The sequence below is a fragment of the Perissodus microlepis genome, chromosome 23 (assembly GCF_051167445.1).
Source record: "Perissodus microlepis isolate ML-2025 ecotype Zambia chromosome 23, ASM5116744v1, whole genome shotgun sequence".
Taxonomy (NCBI): Eukaryota; Metazoa; Chordata; class Actinopteri; order Cichliformes; family Cichlidae; genus Perissodus; species Perissodus microlepis.
In genome coordinates this window covers 30,809,139-30,824,902 of record NC_140482.1, presented here as the reverse complement: position 1 = coordinate 30,824,902, position 15,764 = coordinate 30,809,139, and the positions used below count along the sequence as shown (strand labels likewise).

The following is a 15,764-nucleotide window of genomic DNA, read 5'->3' as shown; positions in this document are numbered from 1 at the left end:
AAAAGCAGAACAGATCACCCCCTTTGGGCTAGCTGTACCACAGCTGATCATCTGTCACCCAGTAAGTAGACACCAGAGCCAGTTTAAGGAGGGCCCTTTAATGAAAGTGTGGGAAAATAACTGCAACACAGCTGCAATCAAGGCCAACTTCAATCTAAGAGTTGTACTCACACCTTAGTGCTTTTAGCACTTTTCAGCTGTCTCTTGTTGCACGTATAAAGAGTGCATCACAGATTGTGACCGTTAAATGTATTTCGACAGAGCCCCTGATTTAAATTGAAACAATAAAACCACTGACTTTGAAGTTATGCATATTAATGATCTTGTTAAAGTGCAAAGTTCTGCTCTGAAACCTTGGGTCCTGGTGAGTAGGTTGTTTTGACATGTACCACCCTTGTCATGGTCCGTGGCCTTGTGTCTGAGGAGTGTGTGGGATGGCCACCAGGCCATCCCACACAGACTCAATACGCCTAATGCGTATTGAGTCTGCTCTTGGATCCCACTTGTGTGCATGCACTGTGGTTCATGACAACCCTCCTCAGCATTTTGAACACCAACTGTGCTGCAACCCACAGGACCTAAAAGATCTGCTGTCATGGCCCCCGAGGCAGAGACCACATGGCACCTGCACAAGTCCTGAGTATATTCCCCTATCGGTCAAGCAAATGGTTTTAATATTGTGGCTTACTGGTGCACATTGCAGTTACTGTAGTAATACTATAAGGCTCTTTATAAATGGCCACATGAATCACCCTGACAGAAAAATCTAAACTTGAATTCTAGGATGTTTTCAACCTTATGTTATGGTTAGAAATGATGACGGTTTAATACAGTTATCTGTTCCTTGGATCATGATCAAACTTCCAACCTAATTGCACAAAAATCCTTTAAGCAGTATAAATAAAGATGTTTAAGTCTAAATCCACAAACAACAGTAACAATAACCGGTTGACTTGATTGTGACAGACTGCCCCGCTCATCTCCCACATTATACAAAGGAGGCTTTCTCTTCTTCCCAGACACTGAGACAAATACTCGTGATGTATTCGAGTGAACCAAACGTACAATGTGTAAACTGGATCAATCAATCACTGTCACTGCTTTCAAAGCTGAGTCTGACGCATCCTGACAGGAGCCAAAATAGTTACTAGGTAACAAATGTCTAAACAAATGTCTCCGTCATTTTTCTGTGTGAATGGGCTCCACTTGAAGCTGCACATTTCTTTTGTACTTCTTCCTCTTTTGTCATTTGAAAGCCTCTTATTTTACTGTAGTTGTTAGCTTTAAACCTTTTGTGCACATTAATGAAAGAAAACATTTAAAGTTCATTAGAGGGCTACGTATGTGCGTCTGTTATTACGCAGCACTGCTTTTATTCTTTTCATCCATCACCCCATTGTTTTTAAATCGGACAGGGGTTATGTTCCTACAGATGCAAACTACTGCTGTTTTATGTTTAAAGAAAAAATAAACAGGGCGCCTTGATTGTGAAGCAGTCACAGAGAACAATTCATTTGTCATAGATTAGATGACTGCCATCGTTCATCACAATTTGTCACTTCGAGCGGTCTCATTACGTATAATGTAATTTTTCGTCGAGTAATGGAGCTAGAAAAAGCTGCCTGAAGAAAGTGTGACAACATGTCAATCCAGAGGTGTTGTAAACACAGCTGTTTGGAATTCTTATACAGGAACATGAAATACTCTGTGTGCTAAACTTGACCAGTCCTCTTCCATAGACTGGTAAATGGTAAATCGCCTGTAATTGTATAGTGCTTTACTTAGTCCCTATGGACCCCAAAGCGCTTTACACTACATTCAGTCAGCCACCCATTCACACACTGGTGATGGCAAGCTACACTGTAGCCACAGCTGCCCTGGGGCGCACTGACAGAGGTGAGGCTGCCAGACACTGGCGCCACCGGGCCCTCTGACCACCACCAGTAGGCAACGGGTGAAGTGTCTTGCCCAAGGACACAACAACCAAGACTGTCGGAGTTATGGTCCCCTAAACCCTTAAGCTTCAGATGAAACATCACCAACCACAACTATATTTATCTTTCATATACAGTTAAGTGATTTCTTAAAGTGTTTTACGTAAAATCGCCTGTGTTTAAACATCTAAAGTGATAAGTTATTATATTGTGTTTATCATACCTGTACCATTTCCTTTATCTGCATATGACAGATATTACTAACTATTCAAAAGCCATTAGTTAAAGATTTCAATCACTTTTATTTCAGAAGAAGTCAAACACACTCTTTTATCATTTTAACAACAAAATCTAGATGACCTGGTGACTTCGTAATAAGATGTAGCTGATCAGTGTGGTGTTTGGACAATAATATGGATGAACTTGATTAGATTATTAAGACCAGAAGAGTTCATGGATCGTTGCACTGAGACTGCCTCACTCATCAGCTTCGAGACTTTTCAGGTCGACAGAGACGTAAGAAGAAATGTGAAGACTCCACCTGTTATGACTAAAAGGTACGGGTTCCAGTACCATGTCCTTGTAATATCGGGCATGTTAGTGAAAAAGGCACGTTTTTTGGACCTGGAATGTGTCTATGTTACTCACCGAGGGAATTCATCACTGTTTGAATCAACACCCTGTTTGGATTCCTCAATCAGCTAACTCAGAGGTTACCCAAATGGCTGTGGTTAATGGATGTGGATAATGAATGGATCCCGACCCCCCACCATTTGCCGGAGATGCAGTGGAACACGGAGCTGACACACTGACACAGATGTTAGAGATACCTGCATTTAATTTATACTGAAGCTCCTTATTGTATCATATTGAGATTTTGATTTATTGAGCGCTTTTCTATATTTTCTATTTAACTTTTTCTATTTAAATATTTTACTGCTTCTTTCTTTAGTGTAATGTATTTGTTTTTCATTTTTTATTTGTTATGTTTTTGGCTGCTGTAACAGTAATTTCACAACTTTCTTCTTCTTCTTCTTCTTCGTAACTCCCATTCTTGTGTATTAAATTAAATCTGAACAAACATCATGTTGGTGTCTAATTTTTTTTTTTCAGCAGAACAAATCAAAAGCGTCTAGGTTATTAAAAAAAACTGCTCCTTACAAAATGTAATGCCTAATCATTGAATAATTACCAACAAATTACAATTGAATCCACAAGTCCAAGTCCACAATGTTAAAAACACATATTTCCACACAGCTTTCCATGTTTTAACCTATACCAATGATCAGAAGTTACAGGACAAGTAGTCTGACAAATTAATTATAAGGAGGGTTTTTATGATATTTCACATTACTACAGTACATAAAAATATACAGCTGGGATCACAACTGATGCCACTCAGACAGTTAAAGGTTAAAAAACAATACCAGATGGGAAAAATATCAAGTTTACTTAAAATTCACCTTTTCTTCATATTTTCCTCCTAAAATCATAACCAGTGAAGTACAATAACAGGAAAAAATGACATTTGGACATTTAAAGTTGACTCTCACTCCACAACATCAACAGAGGCATCATTTTACATTCAGCCCATGTGTTGGAAACGCCTCTTGTTTAACTACGAGTTTAAAAAGTCACATTCATTAATGCCAGCAGGACAAGGTCAAATGACTTCAGCTCACCATCTGTCATCAAAGGACCCGCAACACAACAAATGGCTTTCTAATGTACTTATCTGTGGTGTGTGGTCAGGGGAATTACAAAAAATAAATGCTAATTGCCCGCATCCTATTTATCGTCTCTTCTTTGAAATTATCCATACAAGTTAATTTAGTGTGCCGTGGCTGGGCGGCCAGGAGGAATACAGATCTCTGATACACTACAGAATAATAATTTTCCGTGTAAATGACTCCTCGTGGGTGCGATGGGGAAAAAAAAAAAAAAACAGCAAAAAAACCCACCAGAAAAATAGTCCCTGAAGAAGCTTAGTGAAAAGGTCACTGTGTTTATTATTCAGACACAAAGTCTGGACTCATACATCCTGTGGGTGACTGCTGAACAGTCTAGCACACACATCATCCATAAAAAGTAAAAGTCCCGTTCTATTCATGACTTTCACTTGTTTGCTGTTTCAGTGCATCCATCACTCCCATATCATTTCCACGACAGGGGAATGATAGAAAAACACAAACGATAAACTCGTTATGCAGCTGCTAATTTAGATTTTTTAGCATGAACCGTGTTCAACTTGAAATTCAGTGTAAAATTATAAGTGATGTGATGTCAATGTTTGCATCACAATCCTGATACAACAGGATTTTTAAAAATATACATTTGTGTGCAGAAAAAGTGCTGAGAAAGTTTGTCTGAGCTACTGTCAGTCTAAGAACATTGTTGAGGCTTTTTTTTTGTGCGATACACAAAAAAAAGCACATTTGTGACTCTTCAGGCTCTTGAAATGCTCCTCATAATTGCACTTAGCATTTTTTAGACGGTCTTATTGACCATTTGGCTCAGCGTAAATTCATGGCTGTTTCTTTTCCTTTTCAGAGTGAAAATTGTGCTGTTGGATGTCAGTTACGTTTATATAATATGTAATTGTAGCCATTCCTTTAAATGACCGGAATGCTGTTAGAGTTTGTGCTAGAGACAAAATTCAAACAAAGAAGCGAAGACAGGGTTACGGGTATATTTCGTATACCATGGCATCATAAAGCATTCAGCAAAGTATTGCTGTCTGAACACACACAGAAAAATCAGCTATGCCTCAATTTCACCATGTGGGCATAATTCTTCAATCCTTTTGGGCCAGAAATAAAGTTCAAATGGCTTTGACATCTCCATTAATGGTATTTTTCCAGTGTATGCCTTTGCAAAGAGATTATTACTACATACATTAAAATGGACATTATTAATTAGGTGGCATGAAGGCATCACAGCCCTGCTGGAGATTTGTTGGCTGCACATCCATGTTGTGCTCCACCACATCCCAAAGGTGACTGCACCTTTGGGACTGAGACCTGGTGACTGTGGAGGCCATCTGAGTTCAGTGAACTCACTGTCATGCGATGGACACTGTCAGCAGCAATGCTCACAGCTGTTTTTCCAATCTTCTGTTGTCCAGGTTTGATGAGTTACATGAACTGTAAGCGTCACCTTACTGTTCTCAGCTAACAGGAGTGGCACCCGGTGTGCTCTTCTGCTGCTGTAGCTTATCTGTTTCAAGGTTTAACGTGCATTCAGAGGTGCTCTTCTGCATGGCTTGGTTGTAATGTGTGGTTAGAGTTATTACATTATTTGAGTTACAATCTGGCTATTTTCACCCAGAGAACTGCCGATTATTTGATATTTTCTCTTTTTTAGACCCTAGAGATGGTTGTTTGAGGGTAAAGTTCCTGAAACACTCAACAGATCGTGTCACAACCGCCATTTCAAAGTCATTTAAATCTCTTTTTTTCCTCATTCTAATGCTCAATCTAAAGTTCGACGGGTCGTCTTGAGTATGTCTGCATGCCTAAATGATTTTAGCTGCTGCCATTACTGCTGATTCAATAGCTGAATGGGTGTTCCTAATAAAATGGCCGTTAAGTTTAAATATATTAGTGTTTATATTGATGCAGGCTCATAATAAGCACGAAAGCTTCAAATAATGAGTTCTGACTTAACAGTCAGGTAAAAACTGGTTTAAAGACACAGGGATGAGACAGGATGAACTGATGAGTGTTATTGTGAACTGTGACTCATGCCAAGCTACTCTGATAAAGTCATGGAATAAACAAAGCAGGAAATTAGCAGAACAGGTCGCTTTTAAAACAAATCTCCCAAAAATTGGGACTTATATCTGCTTCAGAGTCTCATGGCTTCACCGCCACCACCTCCCATATCTACATATATCTGGACTGGATCTGGATCTGAGCCCTAACTGCTGTAAGGAATTAAGTAACATTACTGAAAGCACACAAATAAGCTACTAAATGGACCTGTTTGAGATTTTTTTTTGTTATTGTTATTGTGGTTTCCAGGGAAACTCAGTTACATTACTGTTAGATGTTACCAGGTTATAACGAAAAATAGATTACCGAGCTACAGGGAAATTGCACATTATTTATCCTCTCCAATATGTTATTCTTGAAGCTTCAGGAAGCTTAGATAGATTAAACTGCAGTGAAAGCACATGAGTAATAGCAAGAGAAAACAAATTTCCATGACATTAATGTTTGGATTAAAAGTAAGCATCCAGCTGAGCACTGGATAACTCTAGAACAAGAGCTATTTATGTATCTCTGACAAAGGCCATCGTTATGCCGTATGCTGATGGAAAATCTAACCGATCCATTGTTTGTATGAATCACAACAGTCAGGAGAGGATTTAAAACACCAAGAAAAACAGTTTAAAAAACTGAAATTGACCACACGATGAGCAGATGACATAGTAAACTTTAGGTTTGTTCTATCAACTGAGGAAAGTGAGAGGTCAGGGTTATTTGCTGGAGTGAAACATTGAGAAAGTAACTCTAATAAAGTGGCACTAAGGATGTAAGAACGGGATCATCTCTCTCAGGAATGCATTGAAAGGGCTTTTCCAGAGCATGTGTGAGGTCATCTATACGTGCCACTGAGTAACACCCAGCGTACCAATCACATTTTTTTCTTTTGTGCCCTTTATTTTTTCCCAGACAGGAACAACGGAGCTTGCACTACTTGGTATCCATAGTAACAGAGATACTATACAAGATTCAGGTTGTAAAAATCCTGTTTGCTAAAGCAGTGACTGAAGAATCTCAAAGAGATGCTGAAGGATCCACCTACTTCGTTGTCCAAAACAACAAACTGTATACAAAAGATGGACGTAGCCACTGTGACATCATCTGTGGGTTTCTCCCTTTTTGAAGCCAAATGGTGCAGGTGTCGACAATAATGGTCTCTTCTTCTATGGATCTATTAAGACTTCCCAATTAGGTTAAAGAGAAAACTTGGGGCAGTTTGCATGCTTTGAGAACACTAATTTATCTCTTAATGCAGCTCTCCCCAAATGAATGATTAATCTTGATCAGTAGATATACATTTGGAAATGAGAAGAGTTTTGCTATTGGGTGTATAAAAAGCTTGGATATAGCCACTGTGATGTCATCTATTGGTTCTGGACTCAGCAGTTCATCTTGAAGCATCCAAATAAAATCCTAAAATTTCACTCATCAAAACTGCAGCACAGACTTCTCAGATGGTCGGTTAATACGATGAACGGCGCAGCAGCCATCGCCATATAATTGCATCAAAAATGCTTGAACAATGGAGCACAGTGCAGAGCTCCTGTTGAGTGACTCCAAAAACTCAGGTGAAGCCTAGCAGACACTTTTGTAGCAGGCTGATAACATGTTTAGGTGGTTTTGCCATCTTTTGGCTTTTAGCTCCGGAGCTTACAGCTCGCATTTGAAAGAACTTGCACAAGTTTTTTGACACTGTTGGTACATGCTTACTTTCCATTGTCAATAGTCTTCAGTCAGGCTCCGTTCCCTCCGACTTTAAACATGCTGTTGTGGAACCTATCCTTAAAAAGCAGAATCTGGACTCAACGGTTTTATCAAATTACAGACCTTTTTTGTCAGAAGTTCTGGAGAAAATTGTAGGTTTGGTAGCTCCAGGCCTTCTTAGATAAATACGACATTGGTGAAGTATTCCCATCTGGTTTTAAAACGCACCACAGTACTGAAACTGCTCTCTTAAAAGTTTTTAATGATCTTTTAACTTTTACTGATTCAGGAGATTCTGCCATTTTAAAATTATTAGATCTCAGTGCTGTTTTTGATACAATAGATCATGGGATTCTTATCTCTCAGCTGCAACAATGTGTCGGAATTAAAGGAATTGCTTTGGAATGGTTTAAATCCTACCTATCTAATCAAACTTTCTCTCTTACACTCAGAGACAAATTATCTCCAAGGACCACACTTTTTTTGTGGGGTCCCCCAGGGCTCTATTCTTGGCCCACTCTTTTTTTCAATTAACATGCTCCCCAAGGGTTCAATTTTTATACAGTATCTCATTTCATTGCTATGCAGATGACTCTCAGATCTACCTTCCGCTGAAATGCAAATCTGTGAATCCTCTGAAGGGACTGTTTGATTGTCTGGAAGATGCTAAGGCATGGATGGCTTTAAATTTTCTCAATTTAAATGAACAGAAAACTGAGGTCATTGTCTTTGGTCCTTGTAACCATTATGACCTTGGGCCCTTAAAAAACTATAGAAAATCATTTGCAAGAAATTAGGAGTGATCTTTGACAGCAATTTAACATTTGATGAACAGATAAACAATGTAATCAAGACCAACTTCTTTCATCTTCGCCTCCTTGCAAAAGTTAAGCCATTTCTCTGTTTCAGAGATTTTGAGAACGCGATCCATGCCTTCATCTCATCTCGCCTTGACTTCTGTAATAGCCTCTACTCTGATGTTACCTCGTCATCAATTGGCCAGCTGCAACTCATCCAAAACGCTGCAGCACTGCTCCTAACTGGCACGTGCAAGAAAGATCACATATCTCCCATACTTGCATCATTACATTGGCTGCCAAACAGTTTTCGAATTGATTTTAAGATTTTAACACTTGTTTTTAAGACGCTGCATGGACTAGCTCCTACATATCTTTCTGGTCTTCTAACCTGGTATACTCCTGCAAGATCTTTGAGCTCTGCGGACCAAATGCTACTAGTTGTCCCAAGGTGCAGATTAAAACACAGAGCAGACCGGGCATTTGCGGTGACTGCTCCTAAATTGTGGAACTCTTTGCCTCTGCGTATCAGGACCTCCCCAACACCGGATACTTTTAAAACCTATCTAAAGACCCATTTTTATTCTCTGGCTTTTAAATCAGTATGAGTTGGTTACTATTGTTTTTATTATCTTATCATTCTATGATTCCATTCCCTTCTAACGTTATCGCATTTTATGTCTTCTGTTTTTATTGTACAGTACTTTGGTCAACAGATGCTGTTTTAAAAGTGCTATATAAACAAACTTGAACATGAACTTTAAGGTGTGGGGTTGGAGGAGGCGTGTCATCCACCCTTGGTTAGGATGTATTAACATTTTGTTGTTGTTGTTGCTGCTATTTTTATATATATATATATATATATATATATATATACAAACATTTCATGAGTCGCAAACACTCAACTAACTCTCATCACTGGGTGTATGATTTATTACAGCAGCTGGTGATGATGATGTGATGATGGTAAAGTGCTGATATTAGCATGAAATGCCTACATGTCCCAAAGTAAGAATCCAGTGTCATTATCTGTCGGCTATCGTCGCAAAAAAACAAAAACAAATTCACATTATAAAAAGTCATCTGATGCACTGTTACGCACATCTATAGCAACTGCAGCACCTTTAATAAAAGTATGATTTTACCAAGACTACTGATCCCTGGCCTGCCAGCACTAGTTAGATATTTGTGGACAGGTTTTGTTAGCAAGGTGCCATCTAAATCAAGGCTACAAATGTAAACGCCCTCCATCAGCAAAGAAGAAATCGTGATCACGAGCTGACTCTTGGTCACATCTGAGGCGACGCCTGCTGTTAAACACAACAGGCTGTTAGGTGTCAACTGGATGTCGCCTGCTGCTGCTGCTGCTCGCAAAGCAACTCGGCTTTGTCAGATGGTTAACGACTGACCTCCAGCTCAACCATGTCTTGCTTGTTCTTTTTGCAAAGATGAAAGTTGTCCATTTTTAAGTTAATACCTAACGAGCAACAACTCACAGAAGTGTGTTCTAAGAAGCCCCTCTTTGTTATGCATTGATTCTAACTACATTATCATATGGCACCAGCCTGCCACCAGAGGCCACTTTGCAAACCCTGAACAAGAACAGAAGCAGAGCCTCTTCAGAGTCTTCAGAGTTGACAAACACATTCACTTTATCCAGGAGAAAATGAGTCAGGGAATTACATATCTCTCTCCTCCACTCAAAGTTTCCACCTTCAGATGTAATTTATATTCATGAGGACATGCTGATGAGTTACACCTTGACCCTTTGTGATCGTGGGTCAGAAAGTAAAACCACTAAAAAACTTTACCTGCCCATTAAATGCACGAAATAGTGTCATCTAATAAGAAAGAATGTCCTTAAATTCATTGCTTTAAAGTTATGACCACAAGAGTAGACTAAGGGAGCACTTCACAGCGAATAGCAAGAAAAACAATATTAATATAATATCTTGATGATAGTGGTAGCAACAGAAGAGTGTCTATAAGGAGATGTTACCACATTATATGAAACCCATAGAGAGGGTGGGAATATTCTGGACACGTGCACTGAATCAACACCACTCTGACCATGGAGAAGCAGCACTCCATTCTTCAGAGACATGTCCCACCCTCAAGTTTGGATTTTTGTAATGAACGAGTCAACAGGGTGATGAAGCCAAACACCTCAAAGCTTTTCAACAACCACAAAAAAACCAAAGAAGACCAAGGAGAGCTGACCGTCAAAGACTTTCCTGCAGAATGGTCCTGACATCCTGGAATAACACTGCACAGTCACATCTGAACAAATCCTTTCATTCAGTGCAGCTCAGGTGCTGTAGGAACAAATAAATTCTACAATATTCAGAAATTCCCTGGCATTGTTACTGCTATTGAAGTTAGACTTTAAAAAGTGCTACTCCAACACCTCTATCAGCCAAAGAGAGATGGAGGAAATCACCTATCCCCTGTGCTTCATGTGTGGATGTCTGAAGATTGTAGTGTTTAAATAGCTGATAGTAAGTTCAAATTTTAAAATGTCAATACTTTTAGTCCTTTTAAAAATTTTGGTTTACTTAGTATTGCTGTTTCATTATAACGGCTGGACAGTTTTATGGAGTCTTCAGAGACGGCATCTTTCATTAATGCAAACCTTAAAAAAAGACTAATAAAAAGGTATTTTATGTACATTTGTACAAGAACATTTAAGCTTGTAAAATGAAATTAGGTTCGGCACAGACTTTTTGGGCTCAGTGTTAGCAGTGGCGACAAACCTGGGAAGGCTTTAGCTAATATTGACACTTAAAGGTTTTAGTACACAGTTCGTGCGTACAGTGTTATGTAGGTTCTGAATTAAACATTACATTTATCTGATTCTAGAACTAATAGCATCCCCAGGTTTCACACAGGTGTGGCTATAAGGAGAAAGCTGCTTTGCATTCAAATTCTGTGATTAGTTAGCTGAGAAATTGGGACAGAAGTAACCCTTACCTCCAATATCCGGTCGCAGTTTCTTGTCATATTCTTTCAGTAAATTATTGAGTATTTCCGTGGCGTCGGTTTGCTGGGATTTAGGAGCCAGCATCTGGTTCACAGTGACATCCTCGTAGTCCTCCTCGGACTCTATTGTTAGAGAGCTACAGGGACACAAATAAAAGAAGGTGGCTGAAAACAGCAGGAGCAATGACACTGACTTAAAACATGCAGCGCAGTCTGCAGAGTGCATGCACGCAAAGACATCGTTAGTGTCACTGAGTCCTTCACGCAAACTTAAGAGCCAGCCACAAAGTTTCCTGAGCATTTAAAGCATCACCAAAACGCATCACGCGACCAAAGGGCGCCACTTACCAGGTATGAAGGGCTGAAAGAAGTAGGATATAAGCGAGTAGCGGGGATGTCATGTTTGTCGCAGGAGGACAACAAGTAGAGATGTGTGAGAGGACGGTGCGTAAGGTGTCGGTGTCTGGACGCGACGGTCACTGCTGCTCAGGGGAGAAAACGTAAGAGCAGCCCTTCGTAGTTTGTAATCCAGCAGAAATGTCATTCGTTGTTGTGAAATAGATCCTTCCTCGTGGGAGTGCCTCCTCGTATAGACGGAGGAGCAGCTGGTCTCACCTGTACAGGGTTGCAATTCCTGGATAGCGGACGCTGCTTGTGCTTTACGCAGGTGCGCACACTCTGAATCCGTCCCTCTAAAAGCCCCTGGTCCACCAAAAACTCCTCCGTGGCCAAACCTGCGTCACTCCACTGTAGGGGATACTTTACAGATCTTATTAGAGCTGTTAGACCTGTTCTCTTTAGTGGTGTTTTGCTTTCTTTCTAATTATCCGTACAAAGTGTCAAAAGAACGCATCCCTTTGTGAATACAGTATAGATTATTTGTATGCAAGGCAGGAGTGTCTGTGTGCATAGATATGATTATTTTTATGGCAGGAACTAAAGTTTCTTATTTTAGTGGATTTTTAAATTTTAAATGGTACCAAAAACTCTGACAGAACAGTAAAAGTGATACGGGTGATGTCATCTTATTGCCTCTTATGTGGACCAAAAAGTTCTATATATAAAAATAGAATTTATATTTATTTAATATTTATTATAAGATAACAGCCGTTCTCATTTGTCTACTGATTTGCTTTTATTGATCGACTAATTGTTGCATGTGTTTTAATGATGCACCTGTGAGGCAGCCTCTTTGTTATTCATTTGAAAGCTTGTATATCAAAGTGCAGCAAGAGCCCTTTTAAAGCTACCAAACGCTGCTAATTGGCATGCAGCCTCTTAGAGAATGAAGCCGCCTTTGTGGCCGTGTTTGTGATTGTAATTGAGAGCCCTTGTCATGCTGTGTTTACAGCCCCTGTCTTCTCCCTGTGAGGATGTGATTTATTTAAGGCTGAATGCTTAAGGTGGTGCTCCACTGAATGCTGTGCTTTCATAAAGGACTCCAAAGATGGAAAAAGGCTCAAACATTATGATATTTATTTTCTAGTATGGGTCAAGTTCATAGGCTGTATATCAAAGATGGAGTTTGATTATTTGAAGGCTAATCCTCAGATAGGCTAAACTGTAGGGGTGAATCAGGAGCAAGCAGACATAACATACTTATATAGTCCTAGAATTTCACTCACCCAAACTGGTGCTCAGACTTCTTGGATGTTCTTTTAGTACAATTAACTGCACAGCATCCATATTATTAGTCAGATAACTGCAGAAGTAATGCTCCAAGAGGCACTGACACCACTCAAGAGATCCATTTCTAGGACATTAATAAGTAGATGCCTGCTTTGGTATCCACGTGTCAATCAAAGCACCCAAAGAGGGTGAATTTTTATTACATGCACCCCCTGCGCAGTTGTCAAGAAGGGGGACATTAACTATAGAGCCCAAAACATTTTTTGTAGTAGGCTGTAGACATGTTTATTTCTCCTGTAAAGTTGGACAATTTAACAGGGGAGTCTATGGGGACTGACTCACTGCTGGAGCCTCAAGTGGACATTAGAGGAACTGCAGTTTTTTTCCACCTCTGTGATGATTTAAATTTTTTAGCCCAAGAGATTGCTGCTTAGTCAGGCTTTGTTTTCCACAATGCAGCTGCCTCCTATGCTCACACCTCCAAAACATGCCTGTTTTCAGTTTCTGTCAGAATAACCCTGATGACAAAACGGATGACATCACCAGGGTGAAACTGGGGACTAGAGAAAGTACTGAAGTGTACCTTTAAAAAATAAAAAACCAAGGGCATGAAGCCCCACCGATGACAAGGCATAAAACAAGCAACCCCATGCTGCTGGTAAAGGTGTTTTCTGTCAGTTTTATGATTGACCCTCTTCAGGAGCAATCATAATTTTCCTTCAAAGAACACTCTGATTGGTCCTTGGTGGCATTGATTTCAAATGAATGGCTGGACAATAGAGGAGGAGTTGTCCAGCAAGAACACAAAGATAAATAATCCCTCCGTGCCAGCACTGTAAAGCACGATGAGCAGTGAGCCACAGCAGCCTCACAGGACTCACATGCACGGGCCTGGTTGGATGTGCGCTTTAACAGACCCTTAGTGAAGCCTGTCTGCAGTGCTGCTGTCACCCTCTGCTGGTTAAAAGTAGATCTGCACACTCTAAAACACTGAGTGCATGTGCTGCTCTAATTAGGACTGTTCCATCCAAACAAGGCTACAACATAAATCGTCCTCATTATCCTGCTGCTTTAACTGGTCACTAATGTGCTGCCTACTACAAACATACAGGCTCAGTAGACCCAAAGGAAGTGATTAAGGACATGCTAATTTGTATTACCTTTGGCATAAATTGACTTTCAGTGTGAACATCCACAAGAGATATTAATTAATTTGAAAAGTGCTATACAAATACAATATAGCCCACATTTCAGTGTAGAAAAAATAATGATAGTTTAATAATGCCTAAGAGTTTTCACTATTTTTTCTCCGTTTAAACCTGCGAAACTTGCCAAAGTAATAAGACAGCATCTATGTGATTTTCATCAATCTATTAGTTGGTTATTAAACAGATTGTTTCCCTTTGTAAAGTAACTTTACAGCAACTCTAGGTTCATTGTCACGCAGCGAAAAGTTCAATATTTCACTCACAGGAAGTAAAGCAGGACTGTGTTATCTGTTTTTAGAGTTTTAGCGCTACTTTTAAAAGTTTCTTTAAATGCTGGCCTTTGCTTTCAGTGAAGTGCACACATGCAGATTGTGGTGGTGAGATGATTGACAAGAAAGCGCTGATTTAGGCTGCTAACTAATGATTTTTTTATATTACACTTCACTTCTATAATATTTCTTCTGAAAGCTTTTTGGTGATTTCATACTTTATCTAGCTCAACACAATGCCTCCACCTGACCCTGAAGGTTGTGCAGTGACTGAAGATAAGTGAAAAACAAAATCACAACCACTTTAAATGCTCTGATGTTACAGTCTTTTGTGTTGCTGCAGAGGAAAGTTAGATTCACACATGAATCTTCTAATCAAAATGCACATTCAGCATTTCATGTATCAACTTACACCAGAGAGCTATAAGCACGGGCTATAGATATTTTGTATGATGAAAAAGTAGCTGCAGTACAAGCCCGAACATAAGGTACAGTGAATGTGTCCTAGCCCTGTTGACCAAGAAGTTTTGGAGACATGTCTTATACAGTATTCATAATGCAAAGAATGTTTATTTTTTACTTGGCACAGTAAGTTTCTTTTACTTTTAATAGTTTCCACTTCTGATGTTTGTCCACCATGAACTGTGCCACACCAAGTAAGAAGAGCTTGCAAACAAACAGTTTTAAAGGGCTAGACATAAAGATAGGTTTGCATGCTTTCGGCAACTGAATGCTATTTCCAAGCTGCAAACTTGTATTCATGGTTATCATAACAGAACGTGAATGCAGCCTACACTTTAAAGTCAAGTGTATCGCATTTGATACATTAATATTATTTTATTTCATCAGAAGGGTCAATAAACATTTGATTTCTTTTAAAAATCAAGAATTTTCTGGGAATTATTTCATGTTTCAGGCTTTAAAGGCCTGTGATAGTCAATATTAGAGAAAAAGCTTTGATATAACCTGTAGAAACGTGAGAAGGTTAGTGATGGAAACACAGATGTACCTGACTTTCAGTCAGGTGACTGCAGCTCAAATCCCGTTTGTCTCAGTTCCTTCGACTGAAGGTTTCCTCTGTTTAAAAATGCATTTCCTCCTCACTGTTATTAAGAGTTTAGTCATGAAGAGTTATTGGGTTTGTAAGGCCCTTCCAATATAAAGTCTTAGCATACATTGATGCTGTATAACCAGAATGCTTGATTAACCCGGGGAAAGTGTTCAAAGTGCAGAGCAGGCCAAGAGTGCACCTAGGATCTTCTGATCAGTGGTCGGATGCGTTATCCATTGCACCAAGGGAGAAGTCTACTTGTCGTGTTTATGCTGCTATCAATAGTATACAGCGCCACAAAATCAAATCAGAAATCAGTGCTTTGAATCCCATGTTGTCCTTGAACAAAGCTAATGGCTTTCATGTGATGGGTTAGCTTGACCTACAGGTTGCAGGGAGTGCCACTGGCCCACTTCATCAAGAAAA

General features: G+C 39.6%; 1 protein-coding gene across 1 annotated transcript in view; it reads right to left on the bottom strand.

The window, feature by feature from the left end:
• gabrg3 (gamma-aminobutyric acid type A receptor subunit gamma3) overlaps positions 1-12,153 on the bottom strand; it is a 76,235-nt gene extending 64,082 nt beyond the window's left edge. The window contains exons 1-2 of the mRNA XM_084922300.1: positions 11,530-12,153; positions 11,173-11,318 (exon numbers count right to left, since the gene is read on the bottom strand). Coding sequence (XP_084778426.1) covers positions 11,173-11,318; positions 11,530-11,582 — 199 coding nt within the window. The 5' untranslated portion in view covers positions 11,583-12,153. The remainder of the gene's footprint in view (positions 1-11,172; positions 11,319-11,529) is intronic.
• Positions 12,154-15,764: the final 3,611 nt, after the last annotated feature.